Source organism: Myxocyprinus asiaticus, chromosome 2 (assembly GCF_019703515.2).
Source record: "Myxocyprinus asiaticus isolate MX2 ecotype Aquarium Trade chromosome 2, UBuf_Myxa_2, whole genome shotgun sequence".
NCBI lineage: Eukaryota > Metazoa > Chordata > Actinopteri > Cypriniformes > Catostomidae > Myxocyprinus > Myxocyprinus asiaticus.
This window is the reverse complement of record NC_059345.1, coordinates 21212563-21240559: the sequence shown is the minus strand read 5'-3', so window position 1 is coordinate 21240559 and position 27997 is coordinate 21212563. Positions and strand designations below refer to the sequence as shown.

Genomic DNA, 27997 nt, shown 5'->3' with positions numbered 1-27997 from the left:
TAATCAGAGCATCAATCTCTAGCTCAGGGGAAGAGAATAAAAACAAATCTAATAACACCTGATCATTCTGAAGATGAATTAAAGACAGAGATAACACCACAGACAACCACATTAAATCACCCTGCACTTCCTCTTGCTCACACACTGAAACACACACACTTTCTCTATCTTTGCAATAACAGCAAAATTGTCTCTCTCTCTCAGAGCCCTAATCATGAGGGATTAAAGCCTCTGATTATTCCTGGTATTTTAGCAGATTACCACGCTAACCTCTAGGAAAAAATCCTAGACATTCCCATTACAAACATAGAGAGAGACATGAGGGGAATAAGTTAATCTTTTTTAATCTTTAATACAGCATCCCCGAGTTTGGGTTACACAGAGGACAATTTTATTGCTCAGAGGTGCTCTTTCATAACTCAGGAGACTTGAGTTCTCAGTTATATTTCAATTTAAGTATTAACTTGTCTCATAATAAAGTTTCTCCATTTATCTTCCTAAATAGATGTTTCTCCTAAAAGTCCTTGAGTTGATATTAGCGATGTACAAGGGTGGTCGACTAATCGACTATTCGTCTAACAACTGACTAGTCGATTAGTGGGGTCTACTTCTAACATTAATATTTTAGTGGTGGTGGTTTTAATGGGAGACACAATTATCAAATTAACTGAGAGACGCAACTTCTTAGAGAGTGTTTTTGCATGCTAATATCTTGCTGTGCTTAACAGTGAATAACAGTCAGCACAGTAAAAGTTTTGTCTTTTAAATGCTTTAGCTTTAGTCTTTTCATGTGCTGCTGTTACAGCAAAGCGCTGCATTAACAATACACTTCAAGACAATCACTGTCGGACGTCCCATATTTGTGAGGTGATGTGGAGAGATTCTGTCTGACACTGTCTGAGCTTAATTTGCTGATTCTGTCTGACACTGCTTAAAAAATAGCCTCACTTGCTTAAAAAAGTTTGATATCAGAGCACAGCTGAGCCAAACCCTTCTGTCAGAGGACAGATCACAGCCTTAAAGACCTGATAACGGTCATCACTCAATTTTTACAAAATGTTTAGTTACTGTGGTTTATCTTTGCAATGCAGTGTACCACACCCAACAATTTTATAGCTCTATTTGCATACTGTATATCAACTAAGGATGTGCAAAACTACCAGTTTTCATAATCAACTAGTCGTTTTTTTTTTTTTTAATGACTAGTTGACTAGTCGATGTTAAGGATAATAATGTATAAATAGGCTTCCGTTATGTTCACGTGACCCCGATCAGACGTTTTTTAGAAGAATATACGGACCCTAAGTGCAGCACATTAACATGGTAACTAAAGGATATTCAACAAATAAAAAGGCTAAATAACTATAACATTTTATTACACAAAATGATCAAAGTAAGAAAAGTAAGAAATAAGAAAGGCCCAAATACAGAGCGGTACAAAACCGCTTATGCGCATCCTGGATGCAGAATGACACGCTTCAATGTAACCGGAGTGCTTCAAGGCGATCCTCGCTGCATATTCTAAAGCGTAAAACTGCTAGATAATATTGCATGTACACATCTAGTTCACAACAACAAGCTGTTTAATCCTTTTTTTACTACTACTACTATCCATTGCCACTGTATGGAAATCAGCGATCGCGGCATTCATTAAAATATGTGCATTTGAAAATTACAAATTTTGTGTTCCTCAGATGAAAAAAAGTCATACGAGTTTGAGTAAATAACAACAGAATTAAAATTTTTGGGTGAAGTATCCATTTAAAAAGATCTCATTTGTGATTTATCTGTGCTATGGGTAGTGTGGTATTAGTTTGGATGCATGGCACCTCTTTTTGCAGTTCATGTGTGTGTGTCTATCACTGTGGTTCCTGGCACAGCTGGGCAACAGCATCCGTGCCAGACACCCCTCCATCTCTCATGCTGAAACGAGGGATGAGGGACGAATGGGATGGAGAGATAGAGGGGATGCTGTTAGAGGAAGTGGCCTTAGAGGAAAAGCAGGTAAGAAGAAACTATTACAGCCAAGATGTAAAAAAAAAAAAAAAAAAGCAAAATAGAAAGAGTAAAAGAACAATAGGAAAACTGGGATGTATGGACTCAGGAAGGCGGAAAATGAACCAAATTTAAAGACAGCTGACAATGAAGGGAGTGAGTGAATAAGATGGATACACTGCTGAAATGGAGAGAGAGAAGTGTACAGAGGGAAAGAGGGGGTCCTAATCCCCTAACGGACAGCTTTGTGGAGTGATTGACAGCAGAGTTGCGCTACACTGGGGCAGTACTGGAGGGGGTCTCGGAGGGGTGTGAGAGTAGAGGGATTATCCACCCATCGCTCATACACCCCTAAAACAGGGTCAAGTGGTACAGGCCGCTTGCTCTTGTTTTCCCACTCACTTTCACACATCCATTGAGGGACTTTGTTTTGTTTATGGTTTTGGTTTCCAAATGTCACCTTAATATGGAGGGTTAATTCACAACACCATCCCTCTTTACACCCCTCTCCTTTTAGCATGTTGCCATAATTATATTTTCTTTTAAAGACTGCTTCTCTCAGTTTAATTGACAGTCAAGCCAGATCTTCACCAGATCATTTCGAAAAGGATGTAACTTCAACCACGACACTTGAAAGCGTTCTTGATGACTATAAAAGCTAAACAGACCTTGTTGACTCATATTTACTTTTGAAGTATAGTCCACTGCTGCAGTCCACTGCTACAGATACCGCTGTGTATCAGGGTGTGGATTGTTTAGCTGATGAAACACTGAATGTCTGAGTGATTCTCACGAAACCTGTCAAGGCTATGTCTGGGTCATATTTAACCCCAAATCAATACAAAAACCTATAAAATTATATTCTGCATAAAGACAATAAAGTCTACATATAGGACTTTTAAGATTTTTGCATTGTGACTATTTTTCAGGACACTTAAGCACATTTTACCCCCCAGTGTTCATTACCATTATGCATCCAGACGTCCTACTTTTACTACTCTTTTCAATGATGACTCTCATTACTGTAACATAGGCATTTTTTACTGTATTACAGTAAAAAAGATGTTGTTGCACACAATGATTTTTTTAAATTAAAATTGGCAAGAATACATGGCAGCAGCAAGGGAGCACTACTATGATGTATAAATGCTTTACAATTTAAATAATACATAATTTATTTCACGTTTCTGTATGAGAATAGCATAATGACCATCTTTTTTTGCATTGCACTAATGAGAATTGGGGGGTAAAATTTGCATAACTGTCATGAATGACTTCAATTTCAGTCCGGAAACTTACAGAAGGCTATTGTGTGGCCTTGGAAGACTTGGAAAATAGCACACAAGTCATATGGACTACTTATATGGTGCTTTTTTGTCCTTTTTGGACCTCAACAGACCCAGTAACGGGCAATTCCAGTGTTACAGATGTGACATTTGCAGTGAAAATGTGAAATATAACTTCATATATAAAGTACTCATTAACAGTATATCAAACAATTTATATGTATAATCATAGACCCATGCAGATAGAGTACAGACATAAGAAAAGTTTCAGTTTTTTTTTTTAGTTTTCAAGTTTTTTTCAGTTTAGATTGGGAAATGAGCTTGCGTTATGCATGTGACAAAAATGGACACAAGTTTTTAGGAGACTACACGCTTTGTAAAAACTCTGTGAACTGAAAAGTACAATCCAGAAATAATAATAGCCACTGAATGTAGAAGGGCTGGTACTCCCAAGAACATATAATATTTCTATTCATTTTTTTATACATTTTTGTTTTCACATAAATAGGGAAAAACCAGCATTACGAACGTGACATCTCTTCGTCACGGACGTGACAGTAGTGAAAGCAGCACATACATCATGAGGGGAAACCATCAAAAATGCTTTAAAATCTGCCGACTTCTACCTATATACATTTTATTACGTTATAATACTCAACAAGGCTGCATGAAGAACTGAAATAAGATTGAAATCGACATTTTTCCATGGTAAGGTTGACATTTTTGTGGAATTGACCTAACCATTCACTTTTATCTTATGGAAAAGAGCAGCTTGGACATTCTGCTAAACATCTTTTGTGTTCCACAGAAGAAAGAAAATCAAACGAGTTTGGAACGACATGAGGCTAAACTGTTTCTTTGAGACAGTATGACATATACAGTATTTATATCTCTCAGAGCCTAATTTTTGTGAATTTAAATATGGTGTCTCCTCTGACTATGGTCTATGAATGCTGCAAAAACTTAATGTAAATTAGCTTTAGTGTTAAAATTCAAAGTTACCAGCATGCCCAAGTTCACACTAAACACTCAAAAAACGAATCACACCCTTGACGCTCACACTTTCAAGATCTTAAATGAGGACTTTATGAATCTGATCATGTCTCTTTCTCTCTGCGCTCCAATTCCGATGTGAAGAATAAATAAATGATCTGCACTGGAGGGACTGGGGGAGAGCGAAGCAGTGTTTTCCTTCATGATGTGATATTTCCCTCAGAAAATAGAAGGCAGCTCCCCGTGGCCGAGATGTGAGGGAGAGAGAGAGAAGGAGAGAAGGAGTGCGCGAGGTGAGGACAGACTAGTTTCATCTGCACCCCATTTCACTTCCGAACCCAAACGAAACTCAATATCCCGTCTCCTACTGAGTGCGAGAGAGAAATACAGGGAATGCTGCTGCCTGATGATGCCTATCAGAGTCCATTCAGCATGGATCTGGGCACTTATTCATGGAAAGAGGGAGAGAGAGAGAGAGAGAGAGAGAGAGAGAGAGAAAGAGAGAGACTAACATGAACCAGGTGGGTAGGAATTATACATACTCGGATGAAAACTCTAGAATGCCAGGCAGAGAAGTAATTGATAATGTGTGTTACAGTGTATGAAACAAGACACACTGGCTCTCTCCTTCTAAGCGTGCAAGTCTGAGTGTGTTTGATAGCATGTACACGGTTATGCGTGTGTGCCGTCATGTATGACTGGGGCCACCCATGTCAAAATTTCCAGTTGAACTAAAAAAGTTGCTGATTGGTGTTTGTATGCATTTTCTGACAAGACGTTTGTGTGTGGCTGTTCATTCCTTTACAGGCCTATATGGTGCTATAGGGCTGGTTAAAAATATTGATTATTCGATTAATCGTGATCTTCATTTGAATGATCCCGACATTGATTCTTAAAATCCCAAGATTGATCTTTTATTTCAAAGTTTACTTCCATTTTGGGTTGTGTTCATTATCTTATCTGTTAAATAAATGGCCATTGAACTGCAAAGTTCGGGCCCTGTTGTAATTTTTTTTTTTTTTATTAATACTTTTGTAATGTTAGAAGGTTCCTTGTATCATTTACAACATTAGCTGAGAGAGAATTTCTTTCATGTGTATGCAAAATGGAAATTATAACTGAATTATGCCCAAATGAATCGCAAACGAATTAAACAGTATCTAAATTAGAATTGAGAGCTTATGAATTGGAATCGCTTACTAGCTCAAGTCAAAAGTGCCCACTTCCAAGTCTCTATGATATGCGGGTCCTTCAATGTAAGTCTATAGGTGTAACGAATGAGGCTGGTATTCATTCAGCCGACCACCAGAGGGAGCCCTCTCCCGAATACTAACATTGAACCATTTCTTCTATGGTGACTTCCTGTTTACACAATATAAATAGCCATGCCTTCCATTGTTACTTTGCGAAGTATTGCCAGTTTCACTGTCTTACCAAGTGTTTTTCCCATTGCCTGTTTTCATTGTCTTCATGTTATGACCATTGTGCCTGCCTTATTGGATTACTGATTTTTGGATTTCAGTTTTGCTCTGTTTGCCTAGTTGGACTGATTACTTTACACAACTACTTTGCCTGCTTTAACTACTCTGCCTTGTGTTTTGGATTTGTTTGCTGTGTTTAATAAACTTCCTGCATTTGGATTCTACCTTTGCCTCTATGTCGAGTCCCTCACAATAGGATTCATCTCCACTTTATCGTTCATCATCATACTCAACAAGCCGCATGATTTGAGGTATTATTCATGTCTGTAGCTCAGCTAGAGTTATGCACCAAAGTTTAATACTTGGGGTTAGAGTTTGTTCAAATCCCTAACCCTAAGGATGAGTAGTAGTAATAGCCTAAGCAAGCACCACTAAAAATCTAACCACACACAAATTAGGAAAATCTAAACCCACAACCCTACACACACACACAAAGGACCATAATGTTTGTGCAGTAAAAGGCTTGGGAGGTGGATAGGGGATTGTTAGATTGCAGAGTCTTTGTCTCTGCCACCCTACAAATCCCCCACGCCCTTCTGCCTGCCATTTTTAACCTCCCTTTTTTTTTTTTTTTTTTTTTTTTTTTTTTTTTTTAAGTAGAAGGAAAGAAAGAAAACCTCTCCATCTGTTCTCCCTCCCGTGGCTCTGGAGTTATACAGCCGGACTCCAACAGAGAGAGATGTGGGGAAAAATTCACTACTGAGGAAGGAGAGAAAAAAGTCTTACAGAAAAGAAAGAAAAGTGTAGAAGGAGTATGGGAAAGGTAAAGAAGGATTGATTTTCTTGTTGTTCGGCGGTAAAGTACCAAGAACCACCACTGAGAAGGTGGGAGTCACACAGTCCTTTACAATGTAGCTAAATGACTCAGATAGGTCTGTGATAGGTAATCACTTGCCCTTTAGAAATCAGTCGTATTCAAAAGAATGTGTGTATGTGGGGGAGGGGTTACTTAGCTATACTTGGGGACAAAATTGCAAGGCCATAACCACTATATACATTAAGGGCCCCATTTGGGTTAAGGTTAGTCGGTAGTAATTAAAATAAGCTTTACATAAAAACAATAAAAAGTCTACAGTATGTCCTCATTTAGTTAGCAAGGTAAACGTGTGTGTGTGTGTGTATGGGTTTGAGGTGTTCGGATTGGCAAAAACCCATCAAACCACCCACTTTGAAAAGACAGGCAACGAAGCAGAGAAACACAAGCTACTATTTAAACAAAGCACACACACACACAGAGACATACAAGTCTGGCCAAACATGTATAATATGAGAGACAAACTGGATTAGGAGACAGGAAAACTAATAGAAAGAGAGAGTGAAAGAATGAGGGGAAAGGTGGAATCATTTTTAGAGAGTGATTCAGTGTTTAAATGGGAGTATATATGTGTTAAGACGTGTGTGTGTGTGTTTGAGGTATTTCAGTGAGGTGCAGTGGAGACCTCTTTTGCTCTGAGGGGATGAAAGCAGGAGGAGGAGAGGAGAGAGGCAGAAAGGCAAGCGATACGCTACTGAAGGAGGCAGAGAGGGAGTCCGGCCTCATAGGAAATTTAACCCCTGAAGTTGGATTTGATCCAGCGCTCTGAGCTATAAAAATTTTTTTAACAGACATATTCGTTAAAGCTTTTCTGCAGAAGGGAAAGAAACAGAGGAACAGAAAGAAAAAAAGCTGAAAAAAGGGTGAAACTCAAAGCTGACTCCACTCAAGTGCATCTCAAGGCTGGGCTGAATTATAGGAAATGCAGCTGAAATACTGAAGCAATATTAAAACAGGCATTGGCTCAGGGGGCCAAACTGGAGCTGCCGCCTTGCTCATGAAAACAGGGTTCACCCTGCCACCCCTCCACCCCGCCTGCAGCACTACCAGTCTCTACGAACACACAAGCACTTAACGCCTCACTTTCTGCTGAGGAAACACTACTCTGAACTGTGCAGTTGTACCAGAACTAAACTGATAACAAAGACCATGTACACACTGCAAAGTTGTGGGGGGGTGATAATCGCATTTAAATGCGGGAGTGAATCCCTTAAATTTTAATAAAACTGTTCCAAGTGTACAAAATACACAATTCAGTCCCAAACTGGCTGACACAGTGATAACTATAGCAATGTTTTGGTGTCTCGCAGCTGTTAAAACAACAGTGATACCAACAGTTAAACCTGTTTGGTGTATTGTTTATTCTCTTTAAACAATGTGCTCTCATTGTTTTAGGCTTCCAATTACAACACTACACTAGCAACTTAACTGTTCAGTTTGGTTCAGAACACACTATGCATTGTGGGGGGGCTTTTTGTCATTTAACTGTTAGTGACAGTCTAAAAGGTGACAGAAAACATAAGGGGGGTTGGGGCATCAGGAAATGACAAAAAAAATTATTTTAAATTGGGTCGCCCACATAGCCAAAAGATCCTCTATACAAGTACCTGAACGCAGAACGCACTTCTAGCTATGTAAGTTGGATTTTGCTTGTGGGCTCCAAAATGTTTCAGATGCAAGTATGCACTGCATTTTCAGCATTGCCACAAGGGGCACTACAGTGACATTAATGTGAACTGTCTGCTTCAACAGCGAGTCTTCTCTTTCAAGTCAACTATTGTAATGGTGGTGCAATAGTTTGAAGAGAATATTTCTGAGCAAGTAAGTCACTATATTTATAGCAACTTACCTGAATAATAACATATTAATGGCATAAACTTTTGAAAGTAACTCTATCACCCTAGGCCTTTCACGATTATTAAATAATCGTCTGATCCTATTTATTTTAGATAACCATGATTACTGTCCACTTTTCAACAAATAAAGGGAATGAACAGCGCGTTTGAGTGTCTCATTCTCACTCCGACCGTCCCTACAGTGCACATGAGGGGACCTGGGTAGCTCAGCAAGTAAAGACGCTGACTACCACCCCTGGAGATGCGAGTTCGAATGCAGGGCGTGCTGAGTGACTCAAGCCAGGACTCCTAAGCAACCAAATTGGCCCGGTTGCTAGGGAGGGTAGAGTCACATGGGGTAACCTCCTCGTGGTCGCTATAATGTGGTTCTCGCTCTCGGTGGGGCGCGTGGTGAGTTGTGCGTGGATGCCGCGGTGGATGGCGTGAAGCCTCTACACGCGCTATGTCTCTGCGGTAATGCGCTCAACAAGCCACGTGATAAGATGCGTGGATTGACGGTCTCATACGCGGAGGCAACTGAGATTCGTCCTCCACCATCCGGATTGAGGCAAGTCACTATACCACCACGAGGACGTAGAGCGCATTTGGAATTGGGCATTCCAAATTGGGGAGAAAAAAATAAATAAAAGAGCACATGAAGATAAACCACTTTGAACCAGACTTCAAGCACTGTGATGCACATGCCTTCTGCAGAGGTTTGCGCCATACTCCCGCAAAAATATAAATGAGGATTTTAGTGAATGAAAAGCACTCTGCTTTCACTTTAATTTATAGATCATGTAATGGCAAATGTTATTTGACGTTGTGGGTTTATACATGCAATATATTATAATAAAATAGCATTTAATAATCTAAATATTAGGGGTGTAAATCGGATGTTTCATTACGATATGATTTTATATTGATTCTCTTGGCCTGCGATCCGATATTTGCGATACTTCAAAATCTGCCGCGATAGGATTTCGATTTGATTCGATTCAGGGCCCTGCGATCGATATTCCGATATTATGTGCCTATTTTACACAATCAATTATTTTTTTCTTTTTGCCCTCAAATGCAACCAAAATATAATTTGAATATTTTATTGCGCTCTCTGAAAAGTGCAAATTTAGTAGGCCTATCCACATTGGGACATCCACAACAAAATAATGTACTTCATATGTTGAAAAAAATTATACAGAAAATAATATAAAAAATAACGTCACACACAAGTGATCATCAATTGTTTGATTACAGCTTATTTTTCAGTTGAATCCATTTCAAAAGCCTTACATACCCATGACTTGTTTCCAACTATCCGCAGTTCCACAGTTGTAATGAAAAATTCTGTTACAGTTAACTGGGATAAATGTTAGTAAGGGTGTTGATGTGTAGATGTTTAAAGTCTTATAACTTATTCTGGAGCTGAGCAGGTGTTTCTCTTTCCCTCGTTAGTGCTGTTCAGAATGTCAGCATAGTCAAGATGTTTCACATGATGGTTGAACGGCTCCATGGTACTTTTAAATAGCAAATTCTCATATAAATTTAAAATGGGTCGCATGTGCAATGATATCGATGGAAGCCTGAATTAATCGCGCATGTGAGCCGCTCTGCTTTTGTCACGAGAGTTCGCATTTTAAGGAGCGCCCGGTTGACGCGCACGCACTGATCCTGTCACTGGAGCTCGCATTTCGCGGGAAGCTCGGTTGACACGTGCACACGGATAGCAGAGCGCAATTTGGCTTCACAGACCCTGTGCACGTCAGTGTCCAAAATGAAGTGTATTTAGCACTTAAATACACTTCATTCATAAGTGAAATGAATGTAATACGGTTGCTTCATCGCCTGACGGAAATGCGTACGGACGTGGCTGCGTCTGAGTATTAAAATAAAGGTGCATCTTAAAAAAATGTCTATATCGATATTTACACATTGTATTGATAACATTGGATCATTGGTTATTTGATCAATGCATCGAACCAGATTGATGGATCGTTACACCCCTAATAAATATAATAGCTATTCAGTTTGGCTGGCTTCCAACAACAACAACAGTGTAAATGCATAACGGACCAAGACTAAAGTTGACCAAAAAGAGAGACAGATATTTTAAGTATTTAATATATTTTGATATTAATACATTAAGCATGTTCAACCGGACCCACTTTGTGTATATGCGTAAAGTATGTTTCTGGACAAGGCGTCACCTAGCCACCAGGCCATGTAACTTCAGGAACATATACATTTGAACTCGAAGAGAATGAATTCAGAGCTGATTATGTCTGTCGTCTGGCAGGTAATTGTAACCTTTGTGATTGTTTGTCTAGGTAAAAGCCATCAATGGCAGTAGCAGAAAAGGCACTGCTGGTGGGATGGTTTATGTTTCCTAACATGATGGATTCTTCAAACTCAAGTGTGCAGGAAAACCGTGGGAGGGCCATGCATTCTTGTTAGACTGGAACACGGCCCTAGTGGTGTCACTAACTGTGAGTACTGCGTTCTGCTTTCTATAAGGGAAGACAGTGTGTATATGTCTGTGTGTGTGTGTGTGTGTGTATGTGTGTGTGGGCAGGTTTAAGTGGTTTACGAGGACTTTTTTTTAGGTTACAAACTGGTAATTACAAGGCTAATTTGCTATATATGTGGTTTATGAGGACATTTCTAGTGTCCCCATAATTTAAATCGCTTAAAAAAAACATACTAAATGATGTTTTATTGAAAATGTAAAAAAAGTTTTTTGTGTGGGGTAGTGTTAGGGTTAGGGTTAGGGGACAGAATCTATAGTTTGTACAGTATAAAAATCATTATGTCTGTGGAGAGTCCTCATAATGATAGCTGCACCAACGTGTGTGTGTGTGTGTGTGTGTGTGTGTGTGTGTGTGTGTGTGTGTGTGTGTGTGTGTGTGTGTGTGTGTGTGTGAGGCAGGAGGCCTTCAGGGTCGTGATCCATTGACCATTTCTCACACTCTATAAGTAGGTCAAGTCAAACACCAGGCCCCCTAACTGACAATTACAAACTGTCACACATGAACAGAGTTGTTCTCGGTTCTGATATACTCAAATTTAAGTGGCCAGTAGGATTTTGTAAAGGGACAGACCTTGGTTGGTCCAAACTAATACACACACACACACACACACACACACACAAAAGCCCTGTCAAGGTATTTTAAGTGCATGCATTAACCACAATCATGAGGCCTCAGTCAAATTCAGACATCACTTATCACAAAAGCAGCCCAGTCAGATGCCGCGGAGGACAGGAAAGGTTTGCACGTGTGCATGCTTTGAATACAACTGCAGATGGCCCAGTTTCCATTGATAACTGTTTGTTCCTCTCCTGAAGTCTGACTGCTTGTGTTCTTAAGAGACGATAATGCAAATGACATGTGGCTCCATGTATCTGTCTGCCGCTCCCATTTACAGCTCTGAGATCAGTAACCTTCGGCCCCAGCAGTGACACTGACCCCATTACAGACCCATAGACTGACCCCAGAACAGACCAGATATCTGAGTCCTATCTGATCTTCCAGTAATTATAGGTTACAGATGGTCATACTTGTCTGGACATATATCTACACGTCTGGAGTCAGTTTGGCCAATCCCTGCTAGGATTTTGACTACTAGAGATACACTTCAAAGCAAACACATAAACTGTGGTTCATAAACTTTTTCAGGTGGAGGACTACTTTCAACTGTAAAAACAAAAATTCAGACCACAATCATATTCAAAGAAATAGTTTTTTTTTTCTTCCTGAAATGAACTAGACTGCTACTTTTAGCTTATGTACACCAACATATACACTCAGTGAGCACTTTATTAGGAACACTATGGTCCTAGTAAAGTGCCCGATGTAGTCTTCTGCTGTTGTAGCCCATCCACCTCAAGGTTCAACGTGTTGTGCATTCTGAGATGCTATTCTGCTCACTACAATTGTACAGAGTGGTTATCTGAGTTACCGTAGCCTTTCTGCCACTCACTGGATGTTTTTTGTTTTTGGCGCCATTCTGAGTAAACTCTAGAGACTGTTGTGCGTGGAAATCCCAGGGTAGGGTTGCACCAGCTGTGCGTAAGTTCTCACGTAAGTTAGGATGTAAAGTTCACACTAAGGGCTTAGTAACTACTAGTTAGTTTGTAACTAAGTCAGTGCTTGATTTGGTTGTACCACCTGTTCTTAAGGCAAGACTTAACTAGTAGGTCGTAAGCTCTCCATAAAGTGATGCGTAGTCACATAATATGACGTTTACCTGTATTGATCCAATAAGCAGCCATCAAATTTGTACACAGAAGTGTTAAAAAGCTGTGTATTTCAGTTTTATCTCGTTACGGTTGATGTTCAAACCTTGTTTGCTCACGTAACTGTCAGCTGTAATAAATTATATCCCCACTGAAAATGATACGTAATAAAACAATTTAGCCTATGTAAATAACAATATTTAATAACTGTATCTAAAACGAATAAGGGACAATAAATAAATAATTACTTATACAACAGGCTGTAAAAATAGACATTTATTCATTTTAATATTATATATATATATATATATATATATATATATATATATATATATATATATATATATATATATATAAAATGTGTTGAAACTTGACACTTGGCAACGCACCCTGAAAACTGCACCGTTAGAACAGTTTCATGCTGAAGTGCCGCTTAAAAGTAATTTTTTTTCTCTCTCATAAATGTAAACGAGTGTAAATTCAACATCATCATATATGTCGAAAGGACTGAAACCTGTCACGCAAAACATGAGCTCAATTATGTCATAAAATATCAGTCTGATTTTTTATTCCATCAGTTACTCCTGGTCAGAGGCTGCGTAAATATTTAGTTTATACGTAGGGTTACATCCTACATAAATTTAATGGTGCAACACTCAAATATTTAGTAGTGCATAAATTGTAACTTAGTGCCAATTTACGCCACAACTAGGCTAAGTTTTAACTTACACACAGCTAGTGCAACCGGCCCCAGGAGATCAGCAGTTACAGAAATACTCAAACCAGCCAGTCAGGCACCAACAATCATGCCACAGTCGAAATCACTGAGATCACATTTTTTCAACATTCTGATGGTTGATGTGAACATTAACTGAAGCTCCTGACACGTATCTGCATGATTGTATGCATTGCACTGTTGCCACATGATTGGCTGATTAGATAATCACATGAATATGTAGGTCTACGGGTGTTCCTAATAAAGTGCTCAGTGAGTGTACGTCACTGTGAGACAACAAAAACACTACCATAAAATCAATGTTAACACTATCAGTTAATTCAATGTTATGAGCTGATTATTTGGTAGATTAATTAAATGTTGGTGCTTTTTGTCAATCATAATGTTTTATTTATTTAATTTTCTTTTTTTTTTAATCAGCCAATCAACATAGAGTAAAGAGTGCTAACTCATGCAGAGGCCCCAGAGTTTCATTTGTGATTACACACAGATCTGGAGTCAGCCATGTCAATGCACATTATTTTGTTTTCCAATTCAGAACTGATCCCAGATCTGAGTTTAGAGCAGAAGTCAGAGGGAGGGGAAGTCACAAGTCAATAAAAGCAGGTCTGGGAGATAGGTGCTAATCTATAGCAGTAAGGCCCATCTGCACAGGGGGCAGTTCACCTCAGGCTAATTAACTTTAAGATTCATCACTAATCAACAGAGAAGAAAGAGGAAGCTAGAGGAACATAGCAAGAAAAAACTATACTTTTACATTTTCTGAAGATAATGTCAGTGGTGCTTGCCAGTGTAAAACCACGATGGGTGCTGTGGATGGTTCATAGCTGGCCCAAGTCCACAGAGCCCACCACCAAGTCTCAATCATATTTTTATCCCTAGATATGGCTTAATCCATCCTTCAGTCCTTCAATGTAAGTTTATGGGATTTTTTCACCCACCAGACAATTCTGATTAAAAAGTAATAGCACATCTGCTCAACAAGCCACATGATTTAAAAGAAAGAAAGAAGGAAATAAAGAAAGAAAATGAAAGAAATACAGAAAGACCTATCACCTATCTTCATTTATCCATCATTTCCCCACTTTACCCTGTTATTTCTCAGACCCGACCCTGATGGTTTGTGTATGTGTGTGTTTGACCCACGCTGGACCTTATGGCAGCAGGAGAGGATGATCCTGATTAGTCAAGGGGGTCTGTGTGTGAACTAACTAAATCGCACACAAACACACACACACACATACTGTCATGTGACCCTATAGACCTGTGAGTGGAATTAACCAAAAAATAAGAAAGAAAAAGAGAGAGAACAGAAGTGAAAGTCTTAACATCTGTAGCAGCATGTGGGCACAGACCCTGATCAGCTTCATTACTGAGTCTTAAAAGAAAAAAAGAAAAAAATGGAGAAAAAATAAATAAGGGATGACTACAGATGATGAGTTAAACTGACTCTCTTTTTTTATGTGTTTTGTCCATCTGTGACTGAATATTATAGCTAAAAGTGACGAGGCCCAGTTTACTAGAACTGTCGTCACATACCTGCACACACAAATACATGTAGACTCAAACAAACATTGAGGTGATGAGAGATGTTCGGAGCAAGACCACACACACACACTCTTTCGTACCATGCAGTAAGGGTTTTGGAGGTCCAGCCCCTAGGGGCCCACTCTCAGGAACACACCGTTCCCCTCACGTTAGCATGAGTTTAACAATTAAACCATGTGTGTGACAATCTGCGTCCCCTCAATTATTCCTAAATGACATAATTAACACCTTGCAAATGTCTGTATGTGTTTCAGCACACAGTAGTGTGTTTATGTAAACATGTGCTCTTTACATTTGCATCACACAGCCCCTGAACACACTTCTGGCTGTCTCAGCAGGGAAGGCGCCTTTGTTTCTACATTCTACTACTTTGTGTGTGAGTGTGCGTCTGGTCTGCAGGCAGGCTGCAGTTATTCTGCCACATCAGCTGAGAGCCATTTTCACAACCCCTGTTGCTGAGAGCTCGTAAAGCTTCCAGCAGACCCTGCACCACACACATACACACACACACACACACACACACACAATTTTCACTGTTTCTCAGTGCAGGGTCCTGAGCAGGCGCCATACAAAGGAAGAGCTGAAACATCACTATTTCACACCGACACATCACCAATGCTATACACACCATTCATGACATGTTTACCAAGCAATCTAACTGAAGACATACCATAGACTTCTATTGTTTTTATATAAAGCTAAGTATAATTACCACAGACTAACCCTAACTCCAACCCTAAAAGAAAACTTTTTTTTTTTAATTATTGTTGTTTTACTTTATGATTTATTTCTTTTGGGACATCCCAGAGAGAGGTTTTGTCAGATTTAGCTAACTAAAATTGTTTTGTGGACAATTTTTATCCTCACAATATATCTAAGAAAATCCATTAACATACACAAGCATATACTCATACACTCACAATAGTGGTAGCTGGGGGCCCGGGTAGCTCATTGGTAAAATACACTGGCTACCACCCCTGGAGTTCGCTAGTTCGAATCCCAGGGCGTGCTGAGTGTCTCCAGCCAGGTCTCCTAAGCAACCACATTGGCCCAGTTGCTAGGGAGGGTAGAGTCACATGGGGTAACCTCCTCGTGGTTGCTATAACGTGGTTCGTTCTCGGTGGGGCACGTGGTGAGTCTCCGTGGCAACGCGCTCAACAAGCCACATGATAAGATGCGCGGGTTGACAGTCTCAGACGCGGAGGCAACTGGGATTCGTCCTCCACCACCCGGACTGAGGCGAATCACTACGCGACCACAAGGACTTAAAAGCACACTGGAAATTGGACATTCCCAATTGGGAGAAAAAGGGAAAAAAAAACAAACAAAAACAATAGTGGTAGCTTTCATCACATACTCTCGAATTCACAAACAATACACTCTCTCTCTTCCTCCTTCACATTGCGGTGCCAGCGTATACACACACTGCTGAGCATTTATCTTTCCTCGAATAAAACTTAATTTTCCTTGACCAAAGTCTTTTATCAAGAAGTGGACCCAGCAAGCTTAAATGGATCAACTCAAATACAATTCAGCTTAGCAAATTAACATCACTTCAAAACTTTAATCCACCCAAACGTGCATTAAAAAGGTTGCTCAGTTTGTGTTTTTACATTAATATGACATTTATTAATTTAGCAGATGCTTTTATCCAAAGCTACTAACAAATTAAGAGGGGTTTTTTTTTCAGCTAATACAACTGTATGGAGAGAATGTTGTTGATTCAATCCCTTTCTTTTTTGCCTCCTCTTAAAACCCTGAGATTGCTTAAAGGAATATTCCAAGTTCAGTACAAGTTGATATCAATTGACAGCATTTGTAACATAATGTTGATTACCACAAAAAAGAATTCCGACTCGTCCCTCCTTTTTCTAAAAAACAAATAAATAAATAAATTTAAAAAAAACGAAATCGAAGTAACAGTGATGCACTTACAATGGAAGTGAATAAGGCTAATTTCTGGAAGGTTTAAAGGCAGAAATATGAAGCTTATGATAAGAGCACTTCACTTTTTCTGCTAAAACTTGTGTATTATTTGAGCTGTAAAGTTGTTTAAATCATCGTTTTTATGGTCAATTTAGGGTTTAATATATTGTCCCATTCACTTCCATTGTAAGTGCTTCACTGGAACCCAGATTTGTGCTTTTTTTTTTAAGAAAAGAAGGGACAAGTCAAAATATTTATTTTTTGTTCATGGCAAACAACATCTTACCACAAATTCTGTCAATTGAGCTTAACTTGTATTGAACCCAGATTATTTCTTTAACCAGCGATTTGATCTAAGGCCAATTATTCTGCAATAAATTAATTAATTAAGAATCAGTGGGGGGTTTTTTGAGAGGGAGCAGTGCTAAAATAGGCCCATCACACACAGAGACCCTGTGACTTTTTTGATAACACACAAATCCCTTACAGTTATCCACAATCGCTTGCCTGCGTTCATTATTGAATAACCCCCCACAGCTTTGAGCAAGATCCGAATCCCTGAAACGCAATTACTGTGACATCGATGATTTATAGGGAAGTATACATGGAAACCGTCAGTACCATTAGTGACCATTTGGAATAAAAATTGCCTGCCCAGCATCTTAACATGGTCAATTGTAAGAATTACACAGTTCTGACTGACCCTCACAACATTAGTCAGGAATGGTGCTATTTGATCATCGAGAGAGGGCCAGGTCCCAAGGACACACACAGACACACTTTGTCTTTCTGGTGTGTGTAAACAACTTACTCAGGGTGTTAATGTCAGAAGGTGAAGGAGACTTCCCAGACATGCACGCTCACATGAGAAACACTATTGCTGTTTACTAAACACAAGTCTGCAGAATCCCATCTCGTGACTTTTCCGATTACAAAAAAAAAATGTCATTCATGCCCACGTAATGAAATATCCATTACAGAATTACATTAAATTGCAGTGTCTCTGAAGAAATACAATTTTGGTTTTATCGATTTTTTTGCCCTAAGCAGACAATTTCAAGGTGATCTCTGTGCTGGACTTACATTTTCTTAAGCCTAACTCAAACTGACATTCATGGCTTAAAAGATATTGATTTCTGTACATTTAAGGATGCGTCCCGCTGTTCCCCCCTCCCATCTCTATCTGTCTTTCCTCCCATCACTTCTCAACTCTGTCTCTCCTCATTTCTCTGAAGGCTACACGTGTTTCTAATTTTGTAGGGGGAAGAGAGTGGCAGCGCCATCATGAGAGGGCGAGATGGAGAGGAGAAGTGACGGAGAGAGTGATGGGACAGAACGAGTGAATAAAATATTCCACAGGTGCCGGTCTTCCTCTTCAAAGCAGTGGAGGAGCAGAGGTTGACTGATTCCTATAAAATATCCAGCACTGCCAACAATGTAACCTTCATATGGCTACTTTTAGTGTGAACAGCCCAAACTCCTGCAGCCTGGAGCAAAACCACATGGTGCAGATGTCTTGTCTGTGTGTGCAGCCTAATTTACACCACACAAACTAAGACACTACTTGTGTGTATTTTTCACACAATCTTGGGATAAGAGCACCATGATTCTGGTTTGTGTTTGTGTATGTGTGTGTGCGTTAAGAAATGAGGGTCACACATTTCACTTTACAGTGATTGTTACAGTGTAATTACATAAGTACTAAGTTATAACAAGCAACATATGTCATTAATATGTAATTATCGTATAGAACTGTTTGTAAAACACTTGTTAAGTATTATTACTACTGTGACTAACTATATTAAGGCTACATGAAATGTGCAACATGGATCCTGTAATGTAAAGTTTTACCGTGTAAAATGAGCATTTGTCAAAGCTAAAGTATGTAACTTTATGCAGCTTAATATGCAGAGACAACTATACACTCACTGAGCACTTTATTAGGAACACTTGTACACCTACTTATTCATGCAATTATCTAATCAACCAATCATGTGGCAGCAGTGCAATGCATAAAATCATGCAGATACCGGTCAGGATCTTCCGTTAATGTTCACATCAACCATCAGAATGGGGAAAAATGTGATCTCAGTGATTTTGACCAAGGCATAATTGTTGGTGCCAGACGGGCTGGTTTAAGTATTTCTGTAACTGCTGATCTCCTGGGATTTCCACGCACAACAGTCTCTATAGTTTACTCAGAATGGTGCCAAAAACAAAAAACATCCAGTGAGGGGCAGTTCTGCAGACAGAAATGCCTTGTTGATGAGAGAGATCAACAGAGAATGGCCAGAGTGGTTTGAGCTGACAGAAAGGCTACAGTAACTCAGATAACCACTCTGTACAATTGTAGTGAGCAGAATAGCGTCTCAGAATGCACAACACGTCGAACATTTAGGAATGGACTACAACAGCAGAAGACCACGTTTGGCACTTTATTAGGACCACAGTGTTCCTAATAAAGTGCTCAGTGAGTGTAAGTTAGCCATTCATTGGTAAATTTTCTCGAAAACTGTAAACACTGTCGCTGCGTCCGAATATCCATACTTCCCTACAAGATAGTATGCTAAAAAGAGTATGCCAATGGAGTAGTATGTCCGGATTCACATTATTCATGAAGCAATAAGCAAGAAATACCCGATGACTTTCTATTTCCGGCGAGAATTTGAAGTGCGGATCGACTGGAAACTTTACTATCCCATAAAGCCACGGAGGAAACGTCACGTTCAAAATGCTGGATTTAAAGGAACGGCGGTGAATCGCAAGTCGGACGGCTCTTCTCAAATGTAAATGCTATAATATACCAAGATACTTGTTCCTTGTGCTTAAATGGTGCTTGTTTAACAAAACCAGAACAGATCGTTTTCGCGATTGTTGTTCTTACGTCATTGTTCTTATGCTTTTAATCAATTTGAAACGTTTAAAAGTGACTGAATTGCTTAAATCCGATTGACGGTGGTGCTGGTTTTCTGACTTTCAGGTAAAGGTCAAGCCAACCCGATCTCATGAAAAGTCCTACATAATTAACGAGTTGGCTATTTTGTATGGTCTCGCACGATGTTGTTTCCATAAACTTGTAGGACTTCATCACATGCAAATTCCCAGATGTGTAATGCGGAAATAAGCCTGAGTTCCGTGCAGGAGGCATTAAGGACATACTTATTAATATTATGCCCTTACCCAAACTCCTTATCTAAACTCAACTAATCAGTAGTGTGTAAACATGATAAGAAGCTGTTGTGTGTTACAGAAGCAAGTAATTGCCGGGCATTAGATGGAAATGATGTCCAGCGACATCATTGGCTGTAGTGAAAGTCGTAGGAATTAAAATGAGTGCAGTTGCACAATATCATACGAATTAGCCAAATTAAGACGTAGGAATCCTGACGATTTCGCCTTGTGTTGGTCAAGCAGAAAACGCGCGGTCACGGCCAAGCCTCCCCCCGCGCGCACACAGGCCCTGCGCGTTCCCGTGCCAAATTAGGTCCCCGAAAACCCCGGCTTGATTAACACAACCAACACCGACAAGAAACCTCAGCGGCCACGGGACAGAATAACCCCCTCCACAGCATCTGTTGAAGCGCAGGGGCCGGTATATGCGCCACATGGACACATTAAAAACCTATTCCTCTTTCAAGAGCTCGTGGCACCACTAATAGCCCCTAATAACCCACATACCGATTTAGACCGGGCACACAAGTGCTCCCACGACGCTGGGTGTCCATTTAAACAAGCCGAATAATGACAGAAGGGCCAGAGAAAGAAACGCACTCGGCCATAAATCGTCGTTTATTTGCCGGACTGAAACGGACACAGTTTGCACGGGTTTCTTTGGCTAAACCACTAAATTAATTCACAGTTGCTGGTTTGCAGAAACCTCCCCCATGTTTAGAGATGCAAAAGACGAAAAATCTTGCCGTAAATTACTCAGTATTGCTTCTTTAGCAGGGGAAATCGTGTCACCTCCGTGACTGGAGTAATAAATTCTGCAGAGTAATGGGACTGACTGGCCATCTTAAGTTAACACTCGTGTGTAAAACTCATCCTGTCAGAATATGCGCCTTCAAGTGCTTTCCACGTTAGTAGGTGTCGACGAAGAGTGAAAGTTTACACCTTGAGCTCAATGATATCTTTTGTTTCAACTACTGCCTTGACAGGAGAGAAGTTGGTAACTAAAAATAGCAGGCTACTGAGGAGTAGTAGTTGTTTTTGTCTACTACACTTTCTCACGAGTTCGCCCCGCACGTTTTTACAAACGTTACATTGTTTGAGGGGAATTTGGAAGGAAAATACTTGGTGTTGAGCAACTACAATTCATCTAAGTGGAGCGTATCTGGATGAGGGAGGCAGTGAAAATAGCGCCGCGTCAATAAACAGCAGTTACTGTGGCTGCTGCTGTTGTACAATTACTCAAGACACACCGTTGTGAAATGTTGCATTTATTAGTCTGGCGACAGTGAAGCTCGTAACGTCTGTAGACTCGTGATTATCCACTAAGGGGCTTGTCTGCGTAATAGCGCTTAACAGACATGATGAATTTCAAAGCCGTCCTTCAACGCTCAGCCTAACGACTTGCCCACAAAAAACGCGGCGTTTGACTATCTCCAATGCAAAGCTCTCCTTAAATAAGCAGGAATAAACGCCGTGCCCAATGCTTTTAGTTGCGGCTCTTACCTTTTGTTCAAGGAATTCCAGTAGATGGGCTCCATGTTGGTCGCCGTGATCCCGAGTAAATCCACTAAGAACATCAGCAGAATTCCCAATCCATTTCCACAGCGCCAACTCGCCATTTCAAATCTATTTACTCTCATCAAAGATCTGTGGGATCTTCTCCCAGAGGTTGGAGGAGCTCTGGACTGTGCTTCAGCCCAGTGGACTATATAGGTGAATCCGTCAATGAGTGTGGAGACAACGTGTTTTGGGAGCCTGCATGGATATCTACCAAAAATACAAGAGAACAGATTAAACAAAAACTAAACAAAAAATGTTGACTGAAGCAGACAACTCCACAGAATACGTCGTTAGGGAAAGTAGCTCAAGTGTATTTGTTTCTCAAAGAAAGTGTTGTAACTCACTCGTGGATTAAACTCAGCTCCAAAATCAATTTGCAGTGTCGTTTTGTTCCTGCAAGAGTTTACTTTCCCAATAAATTCGTGTTGCTTTCTTCACGGCTTTTAGGCTGGAGTTTTCCCGTTTCCTTTTCACTCCCACTCTATATTGGTTTTCCAATTGACGGATTAAGAAGGGAATGTGATCATCACAGCACGATGGTAGATGGATGATGGTTTGAAATAGGTGAGCTTTTCCTCGCCTCGCACAGTCCCATCTTCAGAAGAACATGTTGATGCTGGAGATATGTCTCTTCTTTATCTCCTGCAGTTTCCTGCTGTTTCTTTCTTCGTGCTTCCTAGTAATTCCACATACACAATTTGATTTCGATGCAATGAAAGGCTGAGACGTGCAACTCACATTCCAGATAATTAACAAAAATCAAGAGTGAAACGAAACCAATGAATGCAAATTAAAAGCAAGCAAGCAAGCATATCAAATCTACACAAATGTGTCAAGGCAGACAGAATTATTGCCAGATTTGCCAAGGTTGGGGGAAAAAAATAATGCAATCCTTATTCATGGGTCTCGAATGCAGGGTATTTGAGAATGTGCTCGGATGTAGCAAGTCATTAGATAGTTCATTTCTCGTCTGTCCTGCTTGGTTTCTCTCGATGTGCCTCACTCACTGACTGAAAATCCGACTAGTGAGACTTGTTCCTAACGCTCGGCGCACACTGACAGACTGAGTTGTTTGAGAGAGAGAGAGAGAGAGAGAGAGAGAGAGAGAGAGAGAGAGAGAGAGAGAGATGCGGGCGGAGGGGGGGGGGGGTGCGCTCGAAAAGAGAAAAATCCCATCTTCCGGCTGGAGTGCGCACTAACGAAGCGGATGTTTCTTTGGGGGATTTTCCCCCCCAGCATGTAGAGGTGGTATTAAATCACGTCAGTCATGCACCGATCCATATATATCATGCAAACATATTTTCCCAGTGCTCTTGTAAAGGATTGTTCGCATTATGAAATAGTCTCCGGATGGAGTTTTTGGTGCGTCTATTTCCAACACGCAAATATTTTAAACTATTCGTTTCTGTTTTAAATCACCGGTCGTGATCCCCGGCACCCGTTCACTCCGATCCGTGCATTCAGAAGCGACTGAAAGAGTTATCGCGCCCCCAGTGCATGTAAGAGCAGGGTAGTGGTAACGACACTAATAACAAACTTGCTAGCTTAGTACGATAAGCAGAGGCTATTTTCAAAATATCTCCGCCGTCCTTTTGGGATCGTTGAAATATGTTATTCTGTGCTCTCTGTATGCAGAAACATCTGCGATTAATTGTATTCGTATGCCTGTCTATTACATATGAAAACAACAAAAAAGTGTATTACAGCGAAAAGCAGGTTCCTGCAGATGGGACCCAATGAGGCAGTAAAACCTTGCTTACACTGACACCCAATGGCGAAGTAATGAAACTACACCGCACACACCCTGTACAGACAGAAAGCTGCAGGTTTTTGCTTTATTGGATAGCCACAGAAAAAAATGACAATGAACATTAAAGAGACAAAACATATTATTATTACTCTCAAAGGAATGTTACAGGTTAAATAATGTCAAGCTCAATCGAAAGCATTGTTGCAAAATATTCATTCCCACAAAAGTAATTTATTTATAAAAAAATAATAATAATAATTATTATATTTTAAAAAAAATTAGCAAAAATTGCAGTAACAGTAAAGCACTTACAATGGAAGTGAAATGGGCCAGTCCATAAACATTAAAATAGACACTGTTATATAAAGTGCAGCCACAAGACGATAACATTATACACGATAACATAACTTCAGTGTGGTAACCAAAATTTGTACTTTATATATACATATATATATATATATATATATATATATATATATATATATATATATATATATATATATATATATAACGAGTCAAAATTATTTGTATGCTTATCAACATTATGTCACAAATGTTGTGGACTGAGTATAACTTTTACTGAACCTGGAACATTCCTTTAAAGGGACAGTTCATCCAAAATGTAAAATTCTCTCATCATTTACCCACCCTCATGCCATCCCGGATGTGTATGACTTTTTCTTCTGCTGAACACAAAAACGAAGATTTTTAGAAGAATATTTCAGGTATGTAGGTCCTCACAATGCAAGTGAATTGTGGCCAGACCTTTGAAGGTCCAAAAAGCACATAAAGGAAACATAAAAGTAATCCATAAGACTCCAGTGGTTAAATCTATATCTTCAGAAGCAATATGATAGGTGTGGGTGAGAAAGATCAATATTTAAGTCCTTTTTTACTATCTATTCTCCTCAGTGCCCAGTAGGTGGTGATAGCACAAAGAATGTGAATAACCAAAAATAAAAGAAGTAGAATGTGGAAATGGATATTAATAGTAAAAAGTTCTGGTCACCATTCACTTGCATTGTAAGGATCAACAGAGCTAAGATATTCTTCTAAAAATCTTCATTTGTGTTCTGCAGAAATCAGTCAGTCAGTCATACACATCTGGGATGGCATGTGGGTGAGTAATTGATGAGAGAATTTTCATTTTTGGGTGAACTATTCGTTTAAGTGATAACTACAAAACAATATCTCAAATCTATAGGATATTTTAGTGCCATCTCATTCCATCAAAAAACACATGACATGTAGATGGGCAGACAAATAACATGTACATTTTCTTTTAAACATTTATGCACTTTATAAAGAAAAGTGATTTTGTAAGATGCTGTAACTGTTCACCACCAGCTTTTTTGCAGTTAACTTTAATAGTCCTGCGTTGTGACAAATGTATCTTCCTGTATATTCTGTGGAGTCTCATGAAATATTATGTAATTAAATATCCATAATATAATAATAAAATAGTCTCAGGTCATAACGGCAAGTATAATAATTGTAAAGTAATGTGATTCCTTTAATTATTTAAAGTTTTATTTATACAGCATGCCACATTGCAGAATACTGCTGTCACTGCTTGACATGTCTTATCTACTACCCAGATACTGTGATGATGTGAGAACACTGCCTTCACAAGGTCACAGTTATGTGGTGTTCTCATCAGTCTGCGTCGCAGTGTCCATGAGCCCCAGCTCTCTCCCAAGTCTGCAAAGTTTTAAGAGGTAATCAGAGTGCAGGGAGGTATCAATCAGGTCCACAAACTGTCTGTAGCTGGCTTGCACATTTTGAAAGACAGACAGAGACATAGAAACACATGAAAAAGAACATGTTGTTCATGAAGAACAGGTGGATCATCATGGTAACATAAGATGGAAACACTGGAAACATCCCCATGCAAAAGGTTAAAGGTCAATACTGTTGTCCTTTAAACTAGGGAGGATCAGTGATGGAAACAGAGGACCAAATGGAATTTTTTTCAGATTTTGCAAGCGAAAGTGGAGATTTATGTTAAAAAAATAAATAAATAAAAAGGACTTAAATATTGATCAGTTTCTCACCCACACCTACAGTGCTTTCAGAAAGTATTAAGACCCCCTCATTTTTTTTCACACATTATGTTGCAGCCTTATGCTAAAATGCTTTAAATTATTTAATTTTTCAAATCAATCTATACTCCATACCCTATAATGACAAAGCCAAAACCAGATTTTTGATAACTGAAAAAACGGAAATATCACTTTGACATAAGTATTCAGACCCTTTGCTATGACACTTGAAATTTAGCTCAGGTGCATCCCATTTCTCTGGATCATCTTTGAGATGTTTCTGCACTTTGACTGGAGTCCACCTGTGGCAAATTCAATTGATTGGACATGATTTGGAAAGGTACACACCTGTCTATATAAGGCAGGGGTCGGCAACCTTTTTGACATGGAGTGCCACTTCTTTTTTTCCAATTAAAATTTTTTATTGATTCGTAGACATATAACAAAGAAAAAACACAACATAGATACACTGAATCAACATTTAACATTTAACCCCCACTATTACCCCTCCCCCTCCCCAATTACCAACCTCACACTGACCCCCAACAAACACCAATGTGGTCACAAATAAGGATACACACAAAAAAAAAAGAAAGAAAAAAGAAAATAAAAAGAAAATATAATAATCATATATAATTAAAACTAAACTTCTCTCTCCACAGCCCCTTCCTTAATCGAGTCCCCCAAAAACACTAAATAATTGCCCCATTTCCTATCAAACAAATCCCGAACCCCCAGCCTTCTGCTTGACACCTCCTCGAAAGATGCTACCCTCCCCATCTCCACACACTACTCCGGAAATGAGGGCGCTCCATCCGACTTCCATCCCCTTAAAATAATCTGCCTACCAACCATAATACTGGTCAGAACCCAATTTTTTATGTGTTTATCCCCCAAATTTATGACCACCCCTTCATCCAAAATACAGAGTCTGGGGCCAAATGAAATTTGAGTGCCCAAAACGTCACATATAAAACTCTGAACCTTCAACCAAAATTCTTGAATCTTAACACACCCCCAAAAAACATGGGTTGTGTCTCCGTCTTCTGATTGGCATCACCAACAGGTGGGTATGTCTCTAAAACCAAGCCTATACAATCTAGAGGGGTCCAACAGAATCAATGTAAAATCTTAAATTGCATAAGGCGAACCCTTGCATCTCTAGATGCAGATTTGACATTTTTTAGAATCCTAACCCACACTCCCTCCTCCAATACCAAGTTTAAATCTTTCTCCCATAATCCCTTGATAGAAGTTAAAGCTCCGATCTTGTATCATCTCCGATGTAACTTAACTTCTTCGATTAGTTTGATAGAAAGGCTTTGCAATGGCAAAATAGGGGCAAGAATTTCCTGTTCAATACAAAACCAGGGAGGGGCTCTCTCAGGTGGAAGCTACCAATGAGCCAAATGTCTGTGACCGAATGCATAATAATAAAACTAAATCTTGGGTAGGCCTAGCCCACCTTTGTCAATCGGCCTATATAATTTATTAAAATGTAATTGTGACGAGGAGGGCGGGGCTGGGCCATGAACTACGCACACCCGGCCCCCAATCGGGCTAATCAGCCGAGGAGAGGGATAGAGGCAGCCGGATGCGGCAGTTTGGGAGAGAGAGAGCCACAACCAGCTGCCGTGTGTTTTTGTCTTTATGTTTTAATTTTACAGTAAACTTTAATTTGATAGTTCGTCCGGTTCCCACCACCTCCTTTCCCATTTTAACCCCTGTTACATTGGTCCCGAAACCCGGGAAGGAGGAGGGATGCGCTGTCGTGGAGTCCTCGCCACTGTTGTCCGCCCAAAGGAGCAGCCGCGGCCATCCGCTGGGGGACGGAAGAGGGGTTCCCTGCTGGCCTCCTGGAGTGGTGGAGCCACTGCCAGGGGTGGAGGGCGTTCCATCTGCCAGGGGTTGGAGGACTCACTGATGTCCGCCCGGGGAGGAGTGGCTGTCGTCCGCCAGAGGGTGGAGGAGTGGTCGAGGACCAGGCGACGGCGTGTCTGGGAACCGGCGTGCAATTTTTTTTTCTCTCTCTCCTCTCTCTCTCTCATTGTCGCTCCCCTTTTCCCTCCCCTTGTCTCCCTCCCAGGTCACGAAGAAGGTGGGGAAAGCCTGCCGGCAGGCGGGGCCAGAAGGAAAAGGGAAGGGAATCCCCCGGAAAGGAGATTTCCAAAATGTGTAGTGTTGGGGGGCCTCCAGGAACAGGGTTGGGAACCACTGCATTAAGGATATCTCTGTATTTTGCTGCGTTCAGCTTTCCATCAACCCAGTACCTGCCGCTGAAAAACACCCCCACAGCATAATGCTACCACCACCATGCTTCACCGTTGGGATGGTATTGCGCAGATGATGAGCAGTGCCTGGTTTCCTCAGTCATGACGTTTGGAATTGAGGCCAAAGAGTTCAATCTTCGTTTCATCAGACCAGTGAATCTTGAGAAAGAGAGCCACATGCAGCTGCCATGTGTGCATTTATGTTTTTGTCTTTATGTTTTAATTTTACATTAAACTTTACTTTGATAGTTCGTCCGGTTCCCGCCTCCTCCTTTCCCATTTTAACCCCTGTTACAGTAATCTAGGATGTTTACCATTACAAATGAAGGACTTCACTATGCTATCAAATTGCTTGA

The 27997-nt window shown here is 40.1% G+C and overlaps 1 protein-coding gene across 2 annotated transcripts in view; it reads right to left on the bottom strand.

Annotated features, from left to right (window-relative positions):
* Nucleotides 1–22627, bottom strand: part of LOC127412973 (ephrin-B3-like) — a 102769-nt gene extending 80142 nt beyond the window's left edge. For both annotated transcript variants that reach the window (XM_051649730.1, XM_051649739.1), the window contains exons 1-2: nt 21924–22627; nt 21523–21786 (exon numbers count right to left, since the gene is read on the bottom strand). In XM_051649730.1, the coding sequence (XP_051505690.1) occupies nt 21523–21659 (137 nt within the window). In that variant the 5' untranslated portion in view covers nt 21660–21786; nt 21924–22627. The remainder of the gene's footprint in view (nt 1–21522; nt 21787–21923) is intronic.
* Nucleotides 22628–27997: the final 5370 nt, after the last annotated feature.